Source organism: Girardinichthys multiradiatus, chromosome 2 (assembly GCF_021462225.1).
Source record: "Girardinichthys multiradiatus isolate DD_20200921_A chromosome 2, DD_fGirMul_XY1, whole genome shotgun sequence".
Lineage (NCBI taxonomy): Eukaryota > Metazoa > Chordata > Actinopteri > Cyprinodontiformes > Goodeidae > Girardinichthys > Girardinichthys multiradiatus.
The window spans coordinates 37,342,888-37,366,357 of NC_061795.1; the positions used below are offsets into that span (position 1 = coordinate 37,342,888).

Below are 23,470 nucleotides of genomic sequence, written 5' to 3' on the forward strand. Positions count from 1 at the left end.
TGAATAAATATTTAAATAGTTTGACATGATTTAAACTTGTATTGAACTGAATTTTCAATGACTAATTTTATTTTTTATGTACACATTTTAACATACATTTATTTAAAGTATTTGCTCTAGTATATTAAATTATGGCAAAGATTAATATTTATTTCTTTACTTTAACATATATGTCACTTTTGGCTTTCGCAGTTTGGGAACAGAGAGAAGGCGCTTTTTTTCAGTTGAGCCATATGAGTCGGATCCCCGAAAAGTAGCCGGAATTCCACTAAGAGGCACTGCTAACCCGGAAGTACTTCCTTTCACGTGTAGCAGTCTACAACCTTGAAAAACTACAAAACAGAGTTGATAGAATCTTATGTGTCCGAACGTACCGTTACAGTGATGCCAGTGACAAGATTGTTGTAAGTAATATATGTTTATTTCAAACGATTAATCTAACACCCCATCGCATCATCGTAATCACCTTTATTTTGAGTTTGGTGACCTATCAAATCACACCTAGCTAAGGTTGGCATCTAACAGAGACACGGTCCTTGTTTTGCATGTCCTAATGTTGCTTTGGAGCACCCATTACTTGAGTCTGTGTTACAGAAAATAAACCTGTTTTAATTGTTCACTTTTAACTGTAAATCTACATAACGTATACGCAGATATAATGTAGTTAGCATTAGCGAGCTAGGCTAAAAACAGCCTGCCGTTAACACGCAGCTTGAGTCGCGCGACAGTTACCAGTAGGTTACTATGACACCCGGGTCGTCGTGATAATGAAGGCCTTCAGCTGTGTCCGGTTTTATGCGTGGGAAAGATATGTATTTTCTCTACTATTTTAGTTATTGTTTTAAGTTAGGTCCTGCAGATTTTAAAGACCCTTGTAGGAATATGTGTTAAGAAAATGGGGTTCGCAGAAAAAATCTGCAATATTTGACTTAATCTTCATTCATTATTTTTAAATGCAATAAAAATGTTAATGTCAGCCCCATCATTTAGTTTATGCCATTGTAACTTTTTTGGGGGGAAATTATAACGATAAATAAGTAATAGATATTTAAAAACTGAGAAACTGCTGTCATAGGTTATAGAAATGTTAAATGATAATCATTACTGTTATATTTTTATTACATTATTTTAGGCAAAGAAAACAGCTAAATGTGTTTATTTTTGCTTCACCCATTCCTGCCTGAAGAAATTAGTAATGCCCTGTATTTCTTCAAACCGGAAAAGGTTGACCTAATTAGAGAAACTGACAAAAATATTAAGAATAGGTATACCATAATTTTGTTTAATTTTGAAGTTTTGCTTCAAAGGCCATGGCACTGTCAATTGGACGTCCTTTAATGGAGAATGAAGACTGTCCAAATGTGGTTCTGCTGTGGGATATTTTACAGTTTTGATCACCAGAACAGGATAGCATCTCTGTAGCCATCCTCTCTTTGAATGAAACCAGAGTAGTTCTGGTGCTGATTTTCATGAAACATCTGAGGATTTAGTTTAAAAATCAAAGATCAATAAAGCTTCCTAAACTCAATCACTTATATTTTTGCAGTCCCTGAAAAGGGTGCCAATGAATTTGCCTCTTAACCATTATTTTAGGAGCTGGATTCAGTAAAAGAACCAGTTTGTTTTGTTAAAGAAGGGGTGCCCATATTGTCAACAATATGAACAAAGATCATATTGCTTAAAGGTTTTTGAAATATTCTTTATCTGGTGGTTACATTTGAGTTGTGGATCTGGTTATTCCCAGGTATTAGTATTCTATCACTGCACAGATTTCTGGGTACCAAAACTTAGAATTAAGCTGGCTTTGCATTTTCTACCCACCAACAAACAGATGAGCAATAATTTTTCTAAACACAGTGAAGCATAAAACTACCACTGAGTAGTTTAACCATGAATTGTTTAAATTGTGTAAAACAAGTCAAAGTGATCACATTGAGGTTTGGTTTTGGACTATCTAACATAAATGATTTGTAAATAATTTATCTTTATTTATTATCAGTCCAAAATAAAAAGGGAAAGTTGTACATAGTTCTCTTTTTGACATTTGAGAATATTTCAGTTATTAAGAGCCAATCTTCTTGTCCCCTCTCAGATACCCTCTCTACCAGTTGGGGAACCCCCAGCTAAGGATCTTCAGACCCAACTGGTTTCTGACTCTGGTGAGGCCGGGAAAAGAGCAACCTCCTGACACTGTCCAGTTTCGTGTCCCAATGGAGTAAGACTTTCCTTCTAATGTACTGGCTTATTGTCTTGAATGTTTTTTGAACAGTGGTGTACCATTATACAGACTGTTCAGTACAAAATGCAAATTTAGAGCTGCCAAAGTGTTTTACTCAGTTTCCAAATAACTAATAATCACAGTGAGTAATTCTGCAAATGTGTCCAAATCTTTTTAATTATGTTTTTTTGGAGGTTGCAATGAATTCAAATGAGATGGTTCTTAGTGTCTTTCTTGGAATAGCAGAGATCTGCCAAAATCTGATTAAATGTTACACATTTTAATCAGGTTTTGGGTCTGTGTATCATGACCTTATTGATGTAAAACATGATTAATGCTTTAATACCTAAATGTATTTATTATATGTCCTACGTTATATGCCAAACATTTTTGTTTGGTTCAAAAAACAAAGAAAGGATGCTAGTTCTGGAAAAAAATAAAGCCTATATATTAAAACTATCTTACTTACAAGTCAGTCAGTCAGTCAGTCATTTTCTACTGCTTATTCCATAGTGGGTCGCGGGGAAGCTGGTGCCTATCTCCAGCAGTCTATGGGCGAGAGGCAGGGTTCACCCTGGACAGGTCGCCAGTCCATCGCAGGGCAACACACATACAACCATTCACACACTCATTCATACACTTAAGGGCAATTTAGAGTTACCAATTAACCTACTTACAACAGTTTTTTTAATTATGAAAGAGAGGAAATGAAATCCATGAAGTCGCCTGCGTTTGAGAACTATTTCCATTTATCATATTATTTGTTTTTTAAGCAAGAACAGTCAAATTGTCGCTGGTCCACTATAATTTTTCATTAAATTAGGAAATTGTGACATATGACCAGGCAGATTTCCACCTCTGACAAGTTAAACTGGATTTTGGCCAGTTGGTTTTAATAAGTGGATTAATAATAGCTCTGTTCAACTTTTTTGAAAGCATCTAGGGGTGTTTGTCAGTTGTTTGTGGTGCAGTCTTGACTTAACAAAGATTGTATATCAGTATTTTCAGATTCTTCCATTCCCTGATGGTTTTAATACAATATCAGATGCTTCCTTGACATGAATGTTTATGCCAAATGACATGCTGTTTTGAGATGGGGGGGTTCAACTTCTTATCATACAGAAAATGCTGACTGTGCTGAGAATCTTATTTTCTCAGGCTGACATCAGCTACACTGTTAGTGATGTAATAATCAGTTAAAAATATACCAATAACTGTAAAATAACCACAAATGCAGAGTAGAATGGAATTGTTTAGCAGTTCCACCCACTGTTGGTATATTTTACAGAGGCCATCTGCTATTCTGATATGTTTTATTTTACAGTCAGTGGACCACATCCAGTGATGTGAGTATGGCAGATATTATATGTGTGTACTAGTGTCTTGAGTTTCACATACACATCTGAAGTAAGCTTAAAGGAACATTTATAGAAAAGCGATGAATGTCTGATTTATAGGGGGAGTTGTTGAGCCACAAAACGGTTTTCCAGAGTTGGTCAAGACCAATTTATCTTGATTTCAGTGGACAGTTGCTTGCATTGTGTCAAACATGCATAAGGAGGTCATTCAGTGACATTTGATTGATAATGATCAAGGTTAGTGTGATCCTGCTGATCACCTTGTCGTTCACACATATAGCCATAGCGAGGTTTTTGCCATAAATCTGGCTGCCCACTTACTGCTCTTCTAATCAGAAATAGAGCTTGTTTAAAGTGGTGGGTTTCCTAAGTGTGGTCAATAAATTTTAGGATTCAGGTCAGAGCCATTCTAGAAGTTTAAATTTTTAACGATTTATCCATTTAAAGAACCGTTTTTTGTTTTTTTTTTGCGGATCATTGCCTGCTTGGAATGCTCAGTTGGGTCCAAGTTTCAACCATCTAACTGTTGATTTGAGGATTTGGTAGTAAAGCTCTGTAAGATGCTGCCACTACCATCCTTGACAGTTGCTGCGAGTCATGGTAAAGTTTCAAAACCTTGCTTAACACATTCCTATCATAATTGTGGCCAGATTGTGGCTCTGCCTTTGTCTCCTCTGACCATATAATATTTTCCCTGCAGGGATTGTGGCTTGTCCATGTAGATGGCTGTAAATTTCAGTTATGCTCAAAAGTTGTTAAATTTTGGAGCAGGTGTTTAATTTTTATTTTATGTTAAATTTGCTTCAGTGTGAAGAGTGAAGCTTCTGTTCTAGCATCTCCCAGTTTAAGATATGCTTGAGCCATGGTCGTTCTGGGTTATTTGTTTTAACATCCTAACCAACTAAATTTCATCTGGGGTTTTAGTTTGGGTCAGATAAGTGAAACTTGGACACAGATGGGTTCTCCAACTGGATTTCAAACTGGTTTTGGAATAGGAAAGTAACTTTTTTTCACACCTATGTTTTGGGTGCATACTTGCTCCAGTACTTCTGATTCCAATGATTCAATTACAATCTTACTAATTATTGAACCATTTAAACTGGATCTCTTTAGGTGAGGAAACTTTTAAAACATGCAGCGCAATGGGTTCGAACAACCATAACTGAAAATCACTGCTTTAATGAAAATGTGAAATTGAGTTTTCTGGCCACAAGATGGCGTGGCCACTTCAAGAATAGAGACAAAGCCAAGTCCTAAACCTATGCTAATGTGGTAGAAATCTTAAATATCTGAGCAGAGCAGTTTCAGTGTTGACATTATTAAAGGCTGTCAAGAGGAGTGATGTATGAGATGATGTTCAAAGCTCTTTGTTTAGCTAGGTAGTGGAAGTTCAGATGAAGCTGTTGACAGCAAGATGTCAAGCATCAATCCCCAACAGGAGCCAATAAAAACATCTGCCGGCAAAAGAAAAGAAAATGTTTTTGGTTATTCCCCTAATGTCATGTCTAGTTGAGTATGCTTAATATCATTCCACTTGACTACTTCCTGGGGTTGCGTTATAGTGCTTTTATGTAGACACGTGAAAGAGTCCTCTATATATAATAGTGCATATATACATATACTGTCTTAGTTTGATGGATTTGAACAATTCATATTCTGTGATTAAACTCTTATGCATGCCTTTACCAGTCAAGTACAGATGAGTACATTTCTGGGTAGGTCTGTGAGCTAAGGTTACTGAGGTTTGTAGTGCTCCTCAGGCAAAGAGAGGCCAAGAACCCATGCTAAGGAGAAAAATTGAAGTTTGCAGCAGATCATCTATGTGTCTCTGGTGGGGTTTAGACCATAATCTGTTCATCCAGGTGCTTGGCCTCCCACTCTGATTTTTGCCTCTTCTCTGCCAAACTCCTAGGGTGCTTATGTAATTGTGTATATGTGTGTGTGTGTGCGCGTGCACTATTGTCAGTGTGGGCGAGTCTGCTAGTGAGAATGGTGTGTGTCTCTGTGTACACATGCACAAAAGTGGGTAAGTGCAGGGTGCATGTGTGTTTTGAAAAGGGTGTGTAATGTTATTTTTCTTTGCAGTCTTTGATGCCTGTGAGAGGTATGCAGCTGATTGATACGCTGCTGGGCCTCATTGTGCACTCAAAATGTTTTTTTTTTTTTTCTGTATTTATTCAAACATGTAGTATGAAGTCCCACGTTGAGAGACAATGACACAAACTAAATATCACTCCCACTCCCAGCTTATTTTTGAGTGAGTCAGGAAGGCAGTGAAAGCTCTTGTAGGCGTCTAAGCGTGAGTAAACTCTTGAACTGAGCAGCTGTTAATGAGAGCTAGTGATGATGGTATCATGATGAAGCAAGTTGGTATTATGAAGTGATCTTTATCTTAATGACACCCAGGAGCTACAGTGGTATTCATACCCTTTGAACGTCCACACATTTTTGCCACATTAGAACCACAAACTTCAATGTATTTTATCACAGGTTTAAGAGCTAAGAGCTGGTAATCCAACACAACTTAAAAACTGGAACGAGAAGAATACATGGCTTAAATGTTTTACAAACAAAAATCTGAAGCATGGGGTGTAAATTTGTATTTCCTTTTATTCTGATGGGGCTAAATAAAATCCAGTACAACCAGTTGCAACCAGTTGCCTAAAGTGAGGGAGGTGATTAAAGCAGAGTTAGACTATAAAAACTATGCCAGGCTTTGAACATCTTACAGAACACTGTTCAATCCATCATATTAGCATGGAAAGAGTATGGCACAGCTGCAGATCTGTAAAGACTGTTCACCTAAACTGATCGGCCAGGCTAGGAGAGCATTGATCATGAACAGTCACGAGGTCCGTGGGGAACTCTGGGGGAGCTACAAAGATCCACAGTTTAGGTTGGAGAATCTGCTTACAGGACAACAGGTGCTCTTCACATACTTTGCCTTTATGGAGCGGCAAAAGAAAGCCCCTGTCGAAAGTAAGGTCGTTTGCAGTTTGCCAAAGGTGCTGTATAAGACATCGTAAACAAGTAGAGAAGGTGCCCTGGTCAGATGAGATAATTAATAGATAATTAGACATGGTGGTGGCAGCATCATGCTGTGGGGATGCTTTTAAGCAGCAAGGACAATCAAGCAGGTCTAGGAAGATGGGAAGATGGCTTTAATTAAACACAGGGCAGGATTGGAAGAACACCTGTTTGAGGCTGCCAGTGTGGTGATGAGGGATATTGCAAAATGACCCTTAACATACATTTAGAGTTGCAATGCAATGGTTTCAGTCAAAGTATAATTATGTGTCAGAATGACTAAGTCAAAGTCCAGACCTAAATCCATATGCAGGACTTGAACATTGATGTTCACAGATGCTCTCTGGATAACCTGACTGAGCCTGGGCTGTTTTGCAAGAAAAATGGGCAAAAAGTTTAATCTTCGTATCCAAAGCTCCGAGAAACCAACGAAAAGGTGGTTCCACTAAGCATTGCTTCAGTGCGACACATTGTTTATTTTTGTTTTTTATTTGAAACATCACAATCATTTTACAGTAAAGTCATGATCACGTTTTTATCATCATTTCCCCTAATGAAATCATAGCTCTTACAACAAGAAACATAACACACCCATAACTTGGAGCAAATAGCAATTCTAACTATATTCTAATCAGGTTACAGAGTTTTGCTAACTTGTGTCGAGCACAGTTGACAATCAAGAAATATGTTTCCATTTTGAAGACACGAAGAACACCATCTCAGATTGTTTTCCAATTTATACAAAGTTCACTGCTGCCACCTTATATTTATGTAACAGTAGGAAAATTGTACATCGTGGTTATTGTGCAATAATTCTTTACCTTCAGCATCGATTTTATCTTTATATTTGGTGGTAGCAGCCAGTTGGAGTATTTTTCATCATTGCATCACACTCTTGACAACAAACATTGAATGTCTCCTGTATTAAATACTATCTGTTAGGGATAAATTACAGCCTGAGCACACAATGTACACAACATTCACACTGTTGGGATTTTATGACAATTGGGCATACTGTAGCAGTTTTAATTAGCTTTATGCTGTTTGAAGTTCAGAACGCCTTATACCTGGACTTTTATTTGCCGTATTGACAATATCAACAGAAGCATAAGCATTTGTGTTATTGTTCTGGCTGCCGAGTTTGCTGCGTGAAATAACAGCATCGGTCACATTCCTGGCATTCAAATAAATCTGACAAGCTGTTAAAGAGTTACAAAGACAAACCAGACCATGCTGCAAAATACAGGGTCTTACAAAAGTGAGTACACCCCTCACATTTCTGTAAATATTATATCTTTTCATGTGAGAACACTCAGCTTATGCCTCTTAGATACCATGTAAAGTAGTCAGTGCACAGCTTGTATGACAGTGTAAATTTGCTGTCCACTTAAAATAACTCGGCACACAGCCCTTAATGTCTAAACTGCAGGCAACAAAAGTGAGTACACCCCTAGGTAAAAATGTTCAGAATGTGCCCCAAGCATGGAGTGCACTATAACTTTACAGCTTGTCACTGGAATCCTCTTTCACTCCCCCATGACGACATCCCAGCAATGGTGGATGTTAGAGACCTTGTGATCCTCCACCTCCGTTTGAGGATGCCCCACAGATTCTCAATAGGGTTTAGGTGTGGAGACATGGTTGACCAGTCCTGTAACTTTACCCTCTGTTTCTTTAGCAAGGCAGGGATTGTGTTGGAGGTGTTTTTGGGGGCCATTATCATGTTTGCAAACTGTCCTGCAGCCACGTTTCTGAAGGGAAGGGATCATTCTCTGCTTCAGTATATCACAGTACATGTTGGCCTTCACGGTTCCTTTAGTGATCTGTAGCCTCTTACAGCTGGCAGCACTCATGCAGCCCCAAACCATGACACTCCCAGTACCAAGCTTTGTACTCCACACCTGGTTGCCACCATACATGCTTGACATGTTGGGAATCTTCTTATAGCCTAGGCCATCTTTATGTAGAGTAGCAATTATTTTTTTCAGACCCTCGGAGAGTTCTTTACCATGAGTTGACACGTTGAACTAGTGTGAAAGCGATAACCCAAAGTTAAACACACTTCCTCCGCATTCACACCTGAGACCTTGCAACACTAATAAGTCATTTGACAATGGGAAGGGAAAGCCTATTGGGCACAATTTGGACATATTCCCTTAGGGGTGTACTCACTTCTGTTACCAGTGGTTTAGAGATCAATTGCTGTGGGTGGAGTTATTTTAAAAGAAGGCAGCAAATATACACAGTTTTACAAGCTGTACACTGACTACTTTACATTGTATCAAAGTGTGATATCTTCAGTGTTGTCCCATGAGAAGATATCATGTTTTGCAAAAATGTGAGGTGTGTAATCACTTTTGTGAGATACTGTATTTATTAACTCTTGTGCTGCTGGAGATCTCTTCCTGTAAAAGTGAAGTTTTCCTTAGGTAAAAAAACCTTTTAACCTATTTGAATAATAAACTTAACTTGAGTGTCTTCACTGCATTTAAAAAAAAAATCTAATTGTTATTTTCTACCCTTTCCCTGTGTCACCCTGGTATTTACTTTTTTCTGCTTTCCTAAATACTACATATCTAAAACCAATCTTTCTTGTTTGAAACACCTGGGCAGTTTTTGTTTCCTTTCAATTCTGTTTCTGCCTGTGGGAGGGAAGCATTTGTTCATCTTTATAATTGTTCTCAAGCCTTTTGTGCTCTGTAAATATTTCCTCTCTGCTCTAGAACATCATCAAATTTCCAGGTTTACACCCGCGCATACACACCCACTCACGTAGTGTTTTCATGTACTTATAGGGACCTTACCCTAAACTCACCCTAAACTTAATTCATACCTTAGTCCTAAACCTAACCCCTAGCAAAATACCAAGTGAGGGCCATGAAAATGTCTTCACTTTACAACAAATGGTCTTCACTTTGCTGGTGAAGTACAAAAAATCGTCCTTACTCAGCCACACAAGCAGGAACACACAGACACACACACACACACATGCACACACACCTCTTGTATTTCACCTGGCAGTGGCTTGAGGCCAGCCTAGTTCAACACAATGCATCTCACAATGACAATCGCCCACCATAAATCTTCCACTTAATCTAGTTGTTGAAACCAGGTCATCGTTTAGGCTAATATGTTTAATTATGGTCATCAAAATCCTCAACATACTGTTTATATAAGTGTAATGAGCTTTACTAAACTGTCTTTATGTAGAAAGTTAAATCACTCCTAATGAGCCCATATTTTGTGTTTTGCTGACTACTTATCAGACCCAAATACTGAACAATAAATGTAATCCTTCACACGCTGTTCTTTTACTCTAAAGTTCTCAACTGTCTCTTCTCTCCCTAAAGTCTCAGGTTCCTTGATGGCTTTCCTCCAAACAATGTCTATTATGATCTTGATACTTAGTGTTGAGCAACTTCTGCAAATCTATTGTCTCCACAGATGGGAAGGTTAAAGTAGAGAGTGTGCATATCTCAACCCTATCTAACAAAGGGTAAACCAACAACGAGGAGCGGCTTTCTTTTGCCTTTCATCTGTGCTGAACACAACTCTCCTGTTTCTTTTACACCGCTAAGCCACTCTGACACCATGTACTTTGAAGTTGTTAAGTGCACTTGTGCTGTGCATGTGTAGCTCTAATGTTTATACAGTCACGTTAAAATGTTAAGACACCCCATGAAAGCCTGTGTGCTTCTCTTACATATATGGACAAATTTAATATAAATTTTGGGTCTTATATCAGAACAGACGAAAAGCCCTGTTAAAACTTTCAGTTGAAAGTAAAATAAAAAATACAAATACCACTTTTGGACAGGAATAAATAAGGAGTTAAAGTGCCTGTGACATTGAATAAAAAAAAAAAAATCCAGTTACATTTATGGAAAGGAAACATTGATAAAATGCTTTTAAAAGTAAATTCATGCAACTGAAATGAACAGTTGTTAAGCTAAATGGTCATACATTTCACTAAAAAGGCACTTTCAGACTATTCCGTTGCGATTTTGTCGGGTTCTTTTATGACGTCAAAGGGGAACCCCAGCACGTAAACTGACTGCTTCTACAATGGCCACCAACAACGACAGCAGCAGCAGCGAAGAATCTGATATTTCTTTAGATATATTTTAGTCACTATCACAGAAACACAGCAGAATCAGGAGAAAAAAAGTCACCTTTCATCAAATGACAGAGCTCAAGTGCTGCGGCGTGCGGACAGCCATCTAATTCAACCAGAGTCTTTTTTTGCCGGATGCACGGCTGGAGTCAGTATGCATGAATCACAACGCACCACCAGGAAACAGAACAAGCACAACATCCGGATTTTCAAAATAATTCACTAAAGACTGACTAGATCTCGCTATATTAATAAATACACACATATATTTATATATACACATGTATATATTAGCAGTTGTTTTCATTAGATCAGTTACTGGGTTAACTAAGGTATTATAAACCGCGCAATTAAACATTAAAAGCAGAAAATTAAGCTACAAACATAGCTTCGGTGCACGCGGGGAACTCACCCATTGCACCATAAAATACATGAAAATATCTGGATGCAGAATGAGTTGTTCTGGACTTGCTACTGCGTTTATCACTGGCTATTATTGCACGATCTGCATATTGTTCTTGGAGCTCTTCCGGGCTTTGCAGTGGACCAGACCGGACCGGAGCAGAGACAGTGTAAATCCAGGGTTACAGTAAATATGGTACTGAATGAAACAACCGGAGGCAAAGCTGAGCAGCATGGAGCAGTAGCAGCAGACACAATGGATGATTCAAGATCTGAAGACACTACCTGATGTGTCATTTTTTAAAATTTTATATTGGAATCTTTAGAGAAACATCAATTTAAATTTATAAAATTTATCTTATTTTTATAAAAATAATAATTTCGGATTTTTAATTATTAATAATAACTGCCATTATCTAAATGTACTTTTGCAATAAGGAAGTGTTCTTACCTGCTCAGCCTTGATCTGTTTAGCAACAGGAACAACAACCTTTGCTTTGGCGATGGTTTCACATCCGATGCACTGAACAGCATGGCTATAGCATCTGCTTCAACATTCTCCGTTGCCTGTCAGATGTCCTGACCTCTGACATCATTCCTCTTGGGAATTGAGGTTTCTTGTTCGAAGCAGTTTGCCAAAAAGTCCTCCGATCACAACTGGCTGTGCTTGGTGGGACATGCCCATCTGTCCCTCGTCGGTTTTCCAGCTCTGATCCTCTTCACTTCAGGAAAATAATGCAGACTAATGGCTGCTGTCGTAGTATTGCTGCCACCACCAGCAATGCACCGTTTTACTATATTAACGCTGTTTTTAACGCAACTTGGCCTCTTCCTGGTTTATCATTGACGCTCACACAATAAATGACCGGAGACTTCCCCTTCCTCGGGCTAGTTTGGACTTGGAAAATTTAACATCAAAATATGCTTATTTTGTGTCACAATTGTCTTTTATCGCGACTTTAATCCTATAATCATATTAATTATTGCCCAATTTCAATATTAAGATGTTTTCTTTCAATTTCTGCATTTTTAGGAAAGCGTGTCACAGGGACTTTAAGGTTTGTCCTGTTTTAACCTCAGACATTTAGTTTTATGTGCTACTGACTGTTGAAGTGAGGGTGATCATAGGGGGCGGTTGACCGAGCTGTCCGAGTCCTTCAGAAAGAATATTGCAGCAGCTTTTGAGTCATGTAATAGTTTTCAAAAGGTCTCAAAAATGTAATCAGTTATTACACAGCAAAGAAAATACTCTACAAGCGGAGGTCACTTGCAACAACAACCAACATGTCCAGGTGTGGCCAACCAAGAAAGCTCATCCTGAAAGCTGACCGCAAGATGCTAAACTAAGTCTCCAAAACCAAAACTCTTAAATGTCATCATGGGATGACAGCAGGCTCTTGCTACTTTTGATGTGAAAGTCCATGTCGTTACAATCAGAAAGAGACTGCTCAAATTTAACCTTCAGGGAAGTTTGGCATGGTGAAAACTTTGCGTTCTAAGAAAAGACAGAAGTTTGCCAGAGAATGTGGACAAACACCAGGACCTCTGGAATAATGTTCTTTGGACAGATGAGTCTAAAATTGAATTATTTAGACGCCAGAATGGAGGAAATGTTTAGGATAAACCAAATACAGCATTCCAGGATATTAACTTCATACTTTGAACCATGGAGGTGAAAGTGTCATTTTGTAGGCATACTTTGCACAGCACAAACTTTCTAGCTCACCATCAAAAAATCCACCATATGTCAGATGGTGCTTGAGGAAAATGTGTTCCTGTAGCAGAACTGTAACCTGCAACTGGAAATTCACCTAAAATAGGCCAGTAAATCCACCTAGAAATTGCTTGAGAATTAAAAAATGGAAAACCTTGTGTAATTTCAAATGTGCTGTACTTTAAGGGAACTCCTCAAACATCTCACAGCTGAAAGTAAGGAGTAGGGCAATATTTACCCAAATTGATGTCAGAGACTGGTAGATGGCAATAAATAGCATTAAATTGAAGCTATTTCAGCCAACAGAGGTATGACTATTGGGGGGTAGGGTGTACATGTTTCTTCTTCAAGCAGAAAACAAATTTTTTTGGTAATAAGTAACACAAGGTTAGTTTTTTTTAACCTACATTTAATACTTTTTCAGAGATAAATAAATAAAAAGATTAAACATTGATATGTAAACATTTTTTTTTAAATAAAGAACTTAATATTTTATAGGTTGTCCTTTATTTTTTTAAGTTTTGTTATTTCTTATAAGATAACAGTTTTAAAGGTTGTCTTGGCTTGCCAAAAGTACACTGGCAGTTTTTGCTATTGCGTTTTTCCTGTATGTGGCATGTATCACATATTATGGTATTTTCCACTTGTCCCATTACACAATTTTTCAGTATTAGCTAACCTAAGAGCAGTTGAGACTATAAATCATGTCAACAAATTAATATCTGTCAACTTACCAGTGTTTGGCTGTCACTAATTTGATAAATAGTTTTCATGGGCAACATGAGCCTGAAGGTATGGGATTCTTTCAGAATGCAGTAAGTGCTTGTCATCTGCAGCATTGCACCACCTCCATTTGTTAGGGTGTCCTCCTCCCTGTGTTTCCCAGGGAATTCTTATATTTCATTCACCAACCAGAAAAGCACTATAAAAAGCCTCGAAGTAGATTTAACCAAACTTGTATCAAACAAGGAGCCACATAAAAAGTCTTCCAGTGGTTTGCCAAGTCAACTTACTAAAACAGGCAGCCTTTCTTAAAAGGAATCATGGTAGCCACAAGAGTCATGATGGTTTCTGAATCATCCGAGTGCCAAGTCAAGTTCATCTGGAAGCAAGGAAGATATAAGATGACGAAACCTCCATTCCTTGTTTCAGAATGACATTATTCCCAGTTAATACCATCAACACAGAGCTCAGGCCTGGCCACACAAAGGTCCAGGCCACTGTAGGAGTTTAACATCTGTGCATGTGTTGCTTTGCCAAGAAAGTAGCTGGTGATGTAGCATGGATGAAAGAGAACAATTCATTCCACCAAAAATCCGTCACTTAATTATTTTATTTATATTTTTTTTTATTTTATTAATTTTATTGTCTTTAATTTTTATTTTGAGATTATTACTTACACAAAATCTTTGTATTAATTTTGTGGAAGTTTAGTTTTTTTATGCGGTCGTAACTTGACGTCATTTCCTCCTTCAGTCCGTTCATGGCTGTTATGGAGGAAGGTGAACTGATGTCGGCTGGGTGTTTATTTCGTGCTACTGAACTGTCTGATTCCATTCTGTGCAGAATAAACATGCCACCAGTTAGGCTGACCCAGAACTCCTGAGCCGTCGTCATTACACAACGCAACGTGTTATCGGTGATTTGAATGGTGTGACTTGGCAGTAGCAAGGCCGGTTACATTGGTGCCGTGACCTGGATTCATCGTGGATCAACAACAGCTTGGTCACCGGAGTCTGCTAATCATCATGAAGAGGTTCACTTAAAGAAGATAGTTTTGAAGCAATGCTGTGATAGAGTTGAACGAGCTTTGAAAAAAACAAACTTTTTTTTTCTTGTGTGGTTGTTTTCCCACTGAACTTTTTGTTTGTTTGTTGTGTAGCTCCATTAGGTTCGATAACTTAAGAATTTGTATTTCACTATAATATAGGGATACGTTTTTTTTTAAAATGGCTTCTAGATTTGGAGAAGAAGATGTTGCTGCAACAACTGATTATGCTCTAGGTCTGGGCAGAGGAAGGTGTTTGAGGGAGCTTTGTGATACTCCTGTCGGGAACTCAGGCAACGTTGGTTCACGAGCCTGTAGTTCCACTCGGTTACCTAATCCATCCAACCTCTTCTCCTAAACTTACTGATCAACTGTCGGCCACTTCAGACATTGGTGATCCAGCTTTAAGCCATCTCATTACACACATAACACAGCAAGTTGGACAAGTTATATTAGCTCAGCTAAACGGAGAAAGTAACGTAGGTGAAGACAGAGATGCACAAGTTCAGAATTCAGGTGCAGCTCAAACTCCCAATGACTTCGCACATAACCTGGCAGGTATAAGGTTAGTCATGCAAGCTGATGTCAAGGAACCTCCCAGTTTTAGAGGAGATGTGTCAGACAAGCTGTCAGTGTATGAGTGGGAGGAGCTTATGGAGAAAGAGAGGTGTACCGCTCAGAGAGCAGCATCAGGAGATCTTACATAAGTTAATGGGCAAAGCTAGGGACATAGTCAAGGTTACACTCCGCAGCAACCCAACTTTAAAGCCTCAGGAGAACCCAAAAGTCATCATTGACATATTAAGACAACATTTCAGTGAAACATGTTCAAGTATGCCTCTTGCAGACTTTTATGGCACTGTGCTTCTGGTAGGGGAGAACCCTGTTGAGTACTGGCTCCGGCTCAACAAAGCAATCGATGCAGCTGAAGAAGCTCTGAACAGACAAGGGCGACACATTGATGATCCCAGCCGAGAGGTAACGATGATGTTTGTCAAGTATTGTCCAGATCCTTCTCTTGCTGCAGTATTACGATTTAAAGCACCAGACAAGTGGACGGCTAGGGAAATACAGGAACATGTTGATCGCTATCAGATTGAAATGAAAGAGCGAGTGCCTGCTAAACCAAATCATCCTAGTTTGATGAGACATTTGACATCTCATGTTCAAACATCTGAGGAGGCCGCTTCATCCAGCTCTCCATTCTCATCTCCAGTTCAGGCAGACGTGAGCATTAACCCCGCTCCTCAGTTAGACGACAACTGTATAAAGACTCATTAGCCTGCTTGACCGTACACTCACTCAGAGCAACCAAGCAGTGCTCAGAAAACCCTCACCCAGTCGGTTGCAGAGAAAGTCCTGTAAGGTTTGCCAGTCCATAGAGCACACAACTTTGGCACATTGTAAACAGGATCGGCTGTGCTTATCCTGTTTCAAACCTGGTCACATCAAGAGGAACTGCCCAAACAATGATCCCAAACTAAATCCTCAGACCACATCTCCATTTGAAGAGCAACATCATTTAAACTGTTGAACCCGCATTTGGGGAGGGGATGTGTGGGTAGTGATTTACAAACCCTCAGTTGTGACAGTGAGCTTGAACAATGTTATGTGAATGCATGTGGAGTAGCATCAGCTGATGCTAAAGTGATTATGCAAAACACGCACACAGTAGAGCCTTATGATGAACTGTTCTATGCCCCGGTTACTGTGAACTATAAGTTTCAGATGCAAGGGATGCTGGACTCAGGTTCTATGGCATGCACCTTTAGTGAAGAAGCAGAGGAAAGAATGCTTAGAGAAAATGTCTTGTCAGAACCTAAAACCTTGACGCAGGAAGTGGTTTTAGTTGGATGTGGTGGGAAGCTCACTAAACCAAAATGTATGTATGAAGTTGAGCTTAAAATATATGGACAGAGTTGTTCTGTTCCAGTACTTGTGGTGCCAGGTCAAAGAGATGATCTGATAATAGGCACAAATGTGATCAAGTTCCTCATGCATCAGCTAAAAAACAGTGATGATTATTGGCGTCTTATTTCTGGGAATAATCAGATAGCATCGCCCGAGTGTGAGCATTTTTTGGATCTGATGGCGAGTACGTCGCGTTGGAGGGGTGGAGAACTGCCAGAAAAAATCGGCACTGTCAAACTAAGGCAATCTGTTACACTTGTAGCAAGACAAGAGCACCTTGTTTGGGGTAAGCTACCCTGTAATTCTCCCATGTCACCTGGGAGCACAATTATAGTTGAACCTACCACGTCGAAGTCCATGCCACGAAATATCATGGTTGGCCGCATTATAACACCTCTGTGGGTTGACAGATGGGTCCCCATGAAGGTCACAAACCTGTCTGGCAAACCCATTACCCTCAGGAAGAATTGTAAACTCGCTGATGTGTCACCCTGTATGGCTGTAGAAGATTTTGAGATTCCTCAGGGTTCTCTGCAGATTGAAAGGCCTGTCTCAGAAAAACATGCAGTGGTTGACAGTGTTTCAGATCTTGAACAAAGACTGCGAAATGATGGTCTTGCAGATCTTGACATAAGCGCCTGTCACACAGATCATGTAGGGAAAGAAAGACTAGTTCAGTTGCTGGAGCGTTACAATGACGTATTTTCCAAGCATGAGTTGGACTGTGGTGAAGCTAAGGGTTTTGTTCATCGCATCCGACTCACAGATGATCGTCCATTCCGTCTTCCTTATCGGAGAGTTCTGCCTGCTCACTACCATAAATTGCGTCAGGTTCTGACGGGACTGGAGGAGCAAGGTATAATGTGAAAATCTGTGAGTGAGTATGCTTCGCCATTGGTGATGGTTTGGAAAAAGAATGGAAACCTTAGGATCTGCACAGATTTCCGGTGGTTGAATGCCAGAACCCTCGAAGATGCCCACCCTCTTCCTCACCAGTCTGACTGCCTCGCTGCCTTGGGCGGGAATATGTATTTTAGCACAATGGATCTTACATCCGGCTTTTACAATATCCCCATGGCCGAAGAGGACAAAAAATATACGGCTTTTACTACACCACTCGGCTTACACGAATACAACCGGATGCCACAGGGGCTCTGCAATAGTCCAGCCTCCTTCATGCGCATGATGTTAAGCATTTTTGGAGATTTGAACTTTAGCAGTCTGTTATGTTATCTAGATGACTTGCTTGTTTTTGCATCAACTGAAGAGGAGGCTTTGCAGAGACTGGAGGTTGTTTTTCAGCGGTTGCGGGAACATAACCTCAAGCTGAGTCCCAAGAAATGTTATCTCATGCGAGCTTCGGTGAAGTTTTTGGGTCATGTCATTGATGGAAATGGTGTAGCTGTGGACCCATCAAAGGTTGAAGTCATATCCAAAATGTCGACATCTGATCTGATGGAAGATGACGGATGTACGCCCTCTGTTCGACGGATTAAATCTTTTTTGGGGATGGTGTTCTATTACCAACACTTCCTCCCAAATTGCTCCTCTTTGGCTAAACCACTTTTTGCACTTACTGCTGGGCAGAAAAGAAGAGGAAAGGCAAGAGCAAATGCGGGAACTTATAGGAAGCTCAGACCAGGTGACTGGACAATGGAATGTGACACAGCTTTTGATGGGCTGAAAGAGAGTCTGATGAACTGTGTGGTTCTTGCTCACCCTGATTTCTCTCGACCTTTAATTTTGTCCATTGATGCTTCTTTAGATGGGCTCGGTGCTGTGTTATCACAGATACCAGAGGGTGAAAGCAAAGCAAGACCCATAGCTTTTGCAAGTAAGACATTGAGTGGCTCTCAAAAACGATATCCAGCCCACCGGCTCGAATTTCTGGCTCTGAAGTGGAGTGTATGTGAGAAATTTAGCCATTGGCTGAAGGGCAACACTTTCACAGTATGGGCAGATAACAATCCATTGACCTATATTATGACGAAGCCGAAGCTCGATGCTTGCGAACAGCGTTGGGTTGCCAAACTTGCTCCATACACATTCGATCTAAAGCATATCGCAGGTAGCAAGAATGTTGTGGCAGACGCTCTCAGCAGAGACCCGTTTGTTAAAACAGTTGGTCATAGGCTCATTACTGAGTGTTATGACAAGTTACTCGTTGAGTCCAATGGGGTTGGTGAACATGGGGTTCAAGATGTCTTCCTTCTTAAAGTCCAGTGTCATTGTATAAGAGGAGCGACATGGTGCAATGTAGCTAAGTCTCACCCACTTCGAACATCGGCGCATACAGCCATAAAAGCCCTCATGGATGCACATGACCAGTGGAGTGTGACTACAGAGTCTAGAGCAATCCAGTTAGCTCAGACTGTCCAACAAGTTGCCTCAACAGGACTGGATCCGTTGTCTGCTTTTTCCCTTGAAGAACTCCAACAGAGCCAAGAGCAAGACCTCAGTATTTCAAGAATAATGGCGTTTCTGAGCCAAAAAAGGAGGCCGTCTAGAAGGGAAAGAGAGGGATTTGACCTAGGAGCTCGCGCTCTTGTAAAACAATGGGAGAGACTCAAGGTCCTTGATGGTGTCCTGTACCGAGTAATTAAAGATCCCTTGAGCAAACAGAGGAGGCACCAGTTTGTTTTACCCAAAAGTTTGGAGAAGAAAGCTCTGTGTGGGGTGCATGACTTAGCTGGCCATCAAGGCCAAGCAAGGACAATCTATCTGGCGAGACAGCGCTTTTTCTGGCCAAAGATGGAACATCAAATCAGAAATTATGTAAAGTGCTGTCAGAGATGTATATTGGCCAAGACCCCGGAACCTTCTGCCAGAGCCCCACTTGAGAGCATCAGAACATCTGCTCCCATGGAATTGGTGTGTTTGGATTTTTGGAGCGCAGAAAACAACAGACAGCAATCTGTAGATGTTCTTGTAGTGACAGACCACTTCACAAAGTTGGCCCATGCCTTTCCATGTGCAAACCAGATGGCAAAGCAAGTTGCAAGAAAACTATGGGACCATGTCTTTTGTGTGTATGGGTTTCCAGAAAGGATTCATACTGATCAAGGAGCCAATTTTAAGAGTGAACTTATCACAGAGTTGTTCAAGCTGTCAGGTGTGTCCAAGTCACATACCACCGCATATCACCCAATGGGCAATGGTGGGACAGAGAGGTTCAATAGGACTCTGGGGAATATGCTCCGTTCATTACCACTCAGAGAAAAAGCCAAATGGCCCCAGCAGGTACAAGCATTAACATTTGCATACAATGCAACAATTCATGAAACAACTGGTTATGCTCCTTTTCATCTCATGTTTGGCCGTGTCCCGAGACTGCCTGTTGATGTCATGTTTCAACAGGTTCTGCATGATCCAGTGGTGGTTGATTATAGCAGTTATGCTGAAACACTAATGTCCTGTTTGAAAGAGGCAGCATACATTGCTCAAAAACATACCATGAAGGAACAGGATAAACAGGCCACAGGATACAACAGGAAGGTCAAGGAATTTCAGCTAAACAAAGGAGACAGAGTCCTCCTCACTAATAAAGGAGAGAGGGAAAAAAAAACTGGCCGACAAGTGGGAGTCCAAAGTCTACAAAGTCATAGACAAAGATCCCAAGATACACATCTACAAGTTGGAGTATGACAAAGGGAATACGAAAATAGTGCACCGAAATCTCATTTTGGATATCAGCTTTTTGCCAATTGAGTCTGTAGATGGTGACATGAATGAGGCTATATGCAGCTTTGGTGAATCTGAGGATGAGTCTTCTATGGCAGAAGTCATCGGTTCCTTGGAGAGAGATGATTCAGAAGACACAATCAATGAAGGGATATCTAGTGAAACAAGGGATATTAGTATTTGTGATCCGGAGCAGCCATGTCAAGAACAGGCAGGGGGTGGCAGTGGAGAATCACCAGACATGGATCACGAATCTTCGAACATGCATACATTAAGGATTCATTCCACCAAAAATCCCTCACTTAATTATTTTATTTATATATTTTTTTATTTTATTATTTTATGAATATTTTATTGTCTTTCCTTTTTATTTTGAGATTATTACTTACACAAAATCTTTGTATTAATTTTGTGGAAGTTTAGTTATTTTATGCGGTCGTAACTTGTGACGTCATTTCCTCCTTCATGGCTGTTATGGAAGAAGGTGAGTTTTCCACAGAGCCTTTGTTGATTTGTGGTCTAAAAGTTGCTGCAGGAGATAAAATGCTCTACAATCTTTTAGCTAACACGTTCGTAAGATGTTTATTTCATTTTGTGTATGTAGTTCAGCAAAGAATGGAATAAGTTTGTTGAAAGTTAAGGCTTACTGTTGTAGCACATGTGTGAACGGGCCGACTTTTCTTCCCACGTGGTGCTGCGTGGGGGGGGTTGCTTATGTGGTTCCTTTCTCATGGGCAGGTGAACTGATGTCGGCTGGGTGTTTATTTTGTGCTACTGAACTGTCTGATTTCATTCTGTGCAGGTATGTTGTGATTCATGTTTTTTTTATTGAACTTTGGTGGTGTGTGTTTCTTTTATTTTTTTAATTGTTTTGTCCCGATCTAGAATATGTAACATGATTAATTACATTAGCATTTTATGTTAAATATTATGATAAAACTGAGTCCGTTCATGGCTGTTATGGATGAAGGTGAACTGATGTCGGCTGGGTGTTTATTTCGTGCTACTGAACTGTCTGATTCCATTCAGTGCAGAATAAACATGCCACCAGTTAGGGTGACCCAGAATTCCTGAGCCGTCGTCATTACACAACGCAGCGTCTTATCGGTGATTTGAATGGTGTGACTTGGCAGTAGCAAGGCCGGTTACATTGGTGCCGTGACCCGGATTCATCGTGGATCAACAACAGCTTGGTCACCGGAGTCTGCTAATCATCATGAAGAGGTTCACTTAAAGAAGATAGTTTTGAAGCCATGCTGTGATAGAGTTGAACGAGCTTTGAAAAAAACAAACTTTTTTTTTCTTGTGTGGTTGTTTTCCCACTGAACTTTTTGTTTGTTTGTTGTGTAGCTCCATTAGGTTTGATAACTTAAGAATTTGTATTTCACTATAATATAGGGCTAAGTTTTTTTTTGAAATGGCTTCTAGATTTGGAGAAGAAGATGTTGCTGCAACAACTGATTATGCTCTAGGTCTGGGCAGAGGAAGGTGTTTGAGGGAGCTTTGTGATACTCCTGTCGGGAACTCAGGCAACGTTGGTTCACGAGCCTGTAGTTCCACTCGGTTACCTAATCCATCCAACCTCTTCTCCTAAACTTACTGATCAACTGTCGGCCACTTCAGACATTGGTGATCCAGCTTTAAGCCATCTCATTACACACATAGCACAGCAAGTTGGACAAGTTATATCAGCTCAGCTAAACGGAGAAAGTAACGTAGGTGAGGACAGAGATGCACAAGTTCAGAATTCAGGTGCAGCTCAAACTCCCAATGACTTCGCACATAACCTGGCAGGTATAAGGTTAGTCATGCAAGTTGATGTCAAGGAACCTCCCAGTTTTAGAGGAGATGTGTCAGACAAGTTTTTTGTTCCCGTATAGCAAAACAGTAAACAAGATAGACTATCCTTTATAGAAGTTGGTGCCTTGTATTGACTTGTGCAATGAATTGGAGCACATGTATACCAGATAACATATTTGTAGTGTAATTAAGGATCTGGTCTGTATGATTATTTTTTATTTTTTGCATTGTAAAAAAGACTATGTCCATGCAAATGTAGTTAGCAGCAGCACTGTTTACATTCCCTGTTCTAAGTCTTGTCGCACGAGATTCTTTTAAGTGATCCACTTCAATCCTTAAGTTTCTTTTACCACAGGTTCTGACTCAGTCCGGCCTGGGCCCACCATTTGTTAACATTTACTCATTTGATTTTTATCCACATTAGCCTTTTAATGCTTAACCGAACAGAGGGGTAATGGTGGTAGTGGTTGGGATGCACTGGTCATTATGCTACCTTACCATTTTGTACCCAGTAGTGCCAGGTATGTAGTGCAGCAAAGTATTAGGGCTGTTTGCATCCTTTGCCTAATATGCAACATGTGTCAGAACAACGCCTTTTGTTTCTTTGACTAAAGAGTAGACGTACGGGCCATGTTACCAGACTTTTTTGATTCTCTGCTTTGATTGTTCAGCTTTGCCTGTGCAGGGATGGGAGGGTCTGTAGGTCTTCAGCACTGCTGTGTGCTGTTGTCAGATTAATTGGGGAAATGACTATGAATCCATTTGTATCGATTTTGACACAAATCGGCATATTTTAAACAATTTGTTTGTATAAGTTATATCAAAATATCAGTTATTTAGACACCCCTAATGCCCACTCAACCTGCTTGCCCCCTTGTACGTTAGAACTCTTGGCAGATGTCTTGATCCTTTCATCCATCCAGGCATTGATCGTTTTCCACTTCCCTTAGATCGGATCAGAGTGGAAAGAAAGACAAATTTTTGTTGAAAATTGTCACAACTATCTTGATAACAATCATGGTGTTAGCCAGGCTGCGCTACAGCCATGTTTTGTATGGCCAATAGAACAAAAATTGCAGCCTTACTAAAATAACCTACACATGAATTTTCTTTTCCTACGAATCAGGGTTTTTAGTTACAATCTAAGTGGGTTTTGGACCTTTACAATGATGCTCACAGTTAAAAAGCAGTAAGGGTAAGAGTTTATTTGTGACTGGCTGCAGCTCTCCCTGTGTCTGTCCCTGATCAGCTGCAGGGGTCATTTTTGAAAGAGTGCAGCACATGGCGCAGCTTAAAACATTAGTCATTAAAAATGAAGTTTCAATTCAGTTTTATTTATATAGCGCCAATTCACAACACATGTTGTCTCAAGGCACTTCACAACAGTCAGGTACATACATTCCAATTAATCCTAACAATTGAACAGTGCAGTTGGAGTTAGCTTTTTATTCAAATTGGATAAAAAGTTTTTCTATCT

The 23,470-nt window shown here is 39.9% G+C and overlaps 1 protein-coding gene across 3 annotated transcripts in view; it reads left to right on the top strand.

Moving 5' to 3' along the window:
* The first annotated feature begins 253 nt into the window (after positions 1-253).
* Positions 254-23,470, top strand: part of mrpl23 (mitochondrial ribosomal protein L23) — a 77,213-nt gene continuing 53,996 nt past the window's right edge. Inside the window, exons 1-2 of one of the 3 annotated variants that reach the window (XM_047350246.1) lie at positions 254-404; positions 2,093-2,215. In XM_047350246.1, coding sequence (XP_047206202.1) covers positions 385-404; positions 2,093-2,215 — 143 coding nt within the window. In that variant the 5' untranslated portion in view covers positions 254-384. Of the gene's footprint in view, positions 405-757; positions 809-2,092; positions 2,216-21,355; positions 21,418-23,470 lie in introns of those variants that run through there. The other 2 variants (XM_047350235.1, XM_047350255.1) reach the window with 2 other exon arrangements.